Source organism: Melanaphis sacchari, unplaced genomic scaffold (genome assembly GCF_002803265.2).
Source record: "Melanaphis sacchari strain LSU unplaced genomic scaffold, SCAv2.0 Contig72_pilon_pilon, whole genome shotgun sequence".
NCBI lineage: Eukaryota > Metazoa > Arthropoda > Insecta > Hemiptera > Aphididae > Melanaphis > Melanaphis sacchari.
This window is the reverse complement of record NW_020271519.1, coordinates 103,740-108,478: the sequence shown is the minus strand read 5'-3', so window position 1 is coordinate 108,478 and position 4,739 is coordinate 103,740. Positions and strand designations below refer to the sequence as shown.

Genomic DNA, 4,739 nt, shown 5'->3' with positions numbered 1-4,739 from the left:
TACAAATTTTCTACAGAGTGATTCAACAGGCATGTTAATCCCTACTTTTTCTTTAAAAATTAATTAATTTAAATTTAGAATTTAGAATTTTTAAATACAATTTTAACTATATTTTCAAATTCTCAAATTCTTTTGTTCTACTTAAAAAGTGTCTTGTAACGATACAATTTTCTGTTTTTCAAATGGCCCCCCTCCATTTTCCTGCAAAATTAGTAGATCGTTTTTTTAATAATTAATGTATATACTTAAGTAAAAATTCAAACTAGCAGTTTCTTAGTTATTAAAATGTTTATCCTAAGAATAATAAATAGTCTTTAAAAATGGTTTATAAAAACATAAAATAATATTTTTTATATTTTGCACCAAAAATGGTTTGAACTGATCCGCAATAATATTAATTACTAAAAAATTTAGCCATAGTTCTCATATCTTCCAAACCCATTATCATCCTTAGTACACAAAGTCCAATAACTTAAAACTATTTTTTGACATTTTGATTCTGATAACTACGTCTTGATACGATATTTAAAAAAAAATTATCCATTAACAGGTGATTTACAATAGAAAAGAGAGTTCTCGTTTGAAAAACAGAAAATTGTGCCTCAGCGGGATACTCCTCAAGTAATACAAACACAAATCTCGAAAACTTTAAAATACGGTTTTTAAAATATCGGAAAATCAAATTTCGAACAGATGCATTTATTGGAGAAAAAGAAAGGGATGTGCATGTCCGATAAATATCACTCTGTATATAGGTAGACATATATTTTTTCTCTTCTATTGATATTGAGAGCACGCGTTTTTTCAGGTATCTTGAATATTATATACCTATGTATGTATACATAGGTATAATGTATGTGTAATGTGGTTTGTAGCGACCACGACGTTTGTTCAAATAATAATAATAATAAAAATAATATATTATATACCTTTTATTATGTATAATAAAGGAGATAATATACAGACTCGATCCAAGCGGCCACCTTCACACCCAAGGTCCTGGGCGCACACACACACTCGCACACACGCACACATCCACGCTCGCAAACACTTCGACATTACATGTACATTAAAGTCTCAATGCCGCGGTGTCCGGAACAAGGAAGAGAACGCGCGCGCGCGCGCGCATATCATAACGACGAGCGTGCGGTACAGTGCGAATCGGAAGTGAAGTAAACAACAACGCGTAATAACCGCCACCGCCGTCGTCGAGAGTAAAAGGCGTAAATCGGTGTACTCGATAATAACGCGCGCGCCAACACACACACACACACACACACACACACACACACACACACACACACACACAAACACACGCGCGCCGCGCGCGGACTGACGGACGCACACACCCCAGAAAACATCATACGTGTTCGGTGCGGGATAAAGCCGGCTCCTCGCTCTCGCTCTCTCGCTCGTCGCGCGCACGGGACAACACGACACGTGCGGACGGGCCGTCGCGCGGCGTCGCCGGCGGCCCGGTGGGGCAAGACATGAACCGCCGGCAGGTCCAATACCCGGACGGATCGGCGCACTGTTATAAGGGAACGCCGCGGCAGCGCTAGTGATTTTAAACGCAGCCGTAGATTAAATACGCGACCCGTCGCCGTCACCGACACCATAAATCCCGCGCTGCCGCACAGACGACCGCCGCGGACACCGACCACGCCATAAGCCCGACACAGCCGCCGCCCGCAGCCAGGGGGTGCGTTTCGTTCGAATATCATTTTTTTTTTTTTTTTTTTTGTATTTTTTACCCGCACGACCGTCTATATACACGACGAGAGCGGAGTGAGCGTTTGCATGTGACCGACGCCGCAACAGAATAACCCGATAATAACAATATTAATAATAATAATAATAATACGCAAAACTGTGCGTAATTATTGCTATCGTAACATTATATAGTGTTCGGGGGGGTTGCCGCGCGTGCGTGTGAACTCGTGTGTGTTACTTTCGATTTCTGCAACAACGCTCGTCGACGACCAGACACAAGACGCGTGCGTTTAGGAAAACCCGTTCCGCGTGCGCGTGTGTGTGTGTGTTCGTGTGCCAACAACGAGTGTGTGTGCGCGTGTGTGCACAGTGCAATTCGAAACACAAACACGTATACCAGTTACATAAATTATTCGCGTTTTGACCGCCGGCGTCGCGAGTCCCGTGTGATGTGGTGAATGTTCGCGCGCAAACGATGGCATCAACAATCGCATCAGTAGAAACGGAACAGATCAAACAGGAGATCGCATCCGTCGTCGAAGAAAAACAGAGTCCCGCAGAGACCACACCGGCCAACGCAGTCGACCGAGACTTCACCGAAGAGATCGTAGCGCCGCTGCCCAACATCAAGTCGGCCCCCGGAGTCACCGCCCCGTTGCCGATCGTCGGCAAGGCGTTCGACTTGAAGCGCGCCAGCGTGTCGTCCGTGGACAGCGACATATCGCTGTCTTACGACGCGGCGCCGTTTTACCCGCGTTCGTTGAGCCAAACCGGCGGCATGTCGTCAGCCAACAACTCGAGCGGGTCCGGCACCGACGACGGTGGTCGGCACCACTCGGTCGCGTCCGCCACCGCCGGTATCAGCAACACGGATTCGTCCGATTCGGCGTACGAGGGCGGTCAGGTTAAGTCGGGCGATGAGTCCACGCCGTTCGTGGCGCCCGACGAAGAGACCACCAAGCGCATCCTCGACCAGGTGGAATTTTACTTCTCGGACGCGAACATTGTCAAGGACGCGTTCCTGTTGAAGCACGTCCGCCGTAACAAGGAAGGATACGTGTCGCTGAAGCTCATTTCATCGTTCAAGCGGGTGAAACACCTGGCCAAGGACTGGCGGGCCGTCGCATACGCCATAACCAAGTCGGAAAAACTGGAACTGAACGAATCCGGAACGAAACTAAGGCGTAAGGAGCCTCTACCCGCGTACGACCAGACGACACCGTCTCGGACCGTGGTGGCCATCAACCTGGCCGAGGAGAAGCCGGTGACCATCGAGACGGTCGCCGAGCTTTTCCGCAGCTGCGGCGAAATCGCGTTGATCCGTGTGCTCCGTCCGGGCAACCCCGTACCGTCGGACGTTCGTCATTTCGTCAACAAGCATCCGGAGATGGGCAGCAACGTGAGTGCGCTGATCGAATTCGTGCGCACCGAGTCGGCGCACAACGCGATGAGCAAAGACTGGTCCTCGGAAAAGGCCAAAGACGGGCAGTCCATGTGCGTGCTCGAGCTCAACGCTCCCGCGTCCAAGAAGAAGGCCACAGCGGCCGCCAAGAAGTCGCCGATGAACCGGCTGTTCGACTCGGAGTACTCGTCGTCGTGCCAGAGCGGTTCCGAGGCGGAGGACAGACAAAAGATGCGCATGCAGCGCAAGGTGTCGGCCAACACACTCATGCGGTCCGACTCTTCGTGGAACCAGCGCAGGTGGTCCAGGGACTCGGGCACCGATAGCTCCGCGTCCGGATACTCGCGGCGTGATTCGTACGTATTGCCGCCGCAGCATCACATGCAGCAGCCCGGCGATTACGGCCACAACAGGCGTATGTCGTCCGGTTGGGACTCGAGCTCAGATAGCTATTACTCGGGCCGATCGCGTTCGAGCAGCGGCGTGTCCATACCGGAAACGTTCGGAATGCGCCGTTTCTCGTTGGCCAACAACCGTGGCCCCGAACATCAGCAGCAGCAACCGTGCTGTTGTTGCGGTCACAACCAGGCGCCGCCTCTGCCACAGCAGCAGCAACAGCCGATGGCCATGCGCAGACACTCGACACAGGACAACGGCCATCACTACGACATGAGGCGGTGCAGCAGCAGCAGCAGCAACAGCGGCGGCGATATGATGATGCGCAAGGACTCGACGTCGGACTTCTGTTGCGGCAGTCAACCCCGAGACGGATTCCACAACTGGTCGCGCAAGAGCAGCTCGTCTTCGATGGGCGAAGGTGGCATGGGCCGTCGCCTGTCCGTCGACTCCGATTCGTCGGGCGGCAGGGGACGCAGGCCCAGTTTGGGCCTTGTGACGCCGGATAACGTGGTAAGAATGCCCAAAGGTCCGGACGGTTGCGGCAGCCGCGGTTTCCAGCGGGAACCGATGTTGGATACCACTCTTTACGAGTGAACAGCTGAACGAGACGACGACATGACGATAATATTAAGAATATAATATAATAATATTATCGTTAAGATTATGGTTATTATTCATTATTATTTATGTATGATACAGCAACCATGTGAATTTAAGAAACCCGAAGCAAGGCAAAAAAAATATATCGATCTATATAATAATGTAATAGGTACTTTTCATATCTGATATAGGTATATATATGATTAGTTTTTAATTTAAGCGGTTTGGATACTTAGGTACTTGTAAGATAAAAATGAATTTTAGGAATAAGGGCGACATCCCTGCCTCATTTTATTGGCAGTAGGATCCATATAATATTTAATTTATTTTTATGTCATAAACATTCCATAGGTAATATGTATGTATGTGAATCGACCAATTTTATCGGCTGTACGATTTTATTTGTCGAATTCGGCATCATATTATTTGCGTGCGAGTATTTTCTTATTTTATCGTTTATACTTTGTAGAAGTTGAGCCATTTGAGGTTTGGGTACATATCATGATGTTATATTATACCTGCCTCGATGACTTTCGAGAGCTTCGATTTCGCGTTAATTTATTTAATATTTATTATGTTGGCATACCATTTATTCATATGTTTATTTGTATTACACGTATTTATA

At 48.0% G+C, this 4,739-nt stretch overlaps 1 protein-coding gene across 1 annotated transcript; it reads left to right on the top strand.

The window, feature by feature from the left end:
• The first annotated feature begins 1,571 nt into the window (after positions 1-1,571).
• Positions 1,572-4,739, top strand: LOC112600837. The gene has a single exon (XM_025348151.1). The coding sequence runs from the start codon at positions 2,189-2,191 to the stop codon at positions 4,106-4,108; it is 1,920 nt and encodes a 639-aa protein (XP_025203936.1). The 5' UTR covers positions 1,572-2,188; the 3' UTR covers positions 4,109-4,739.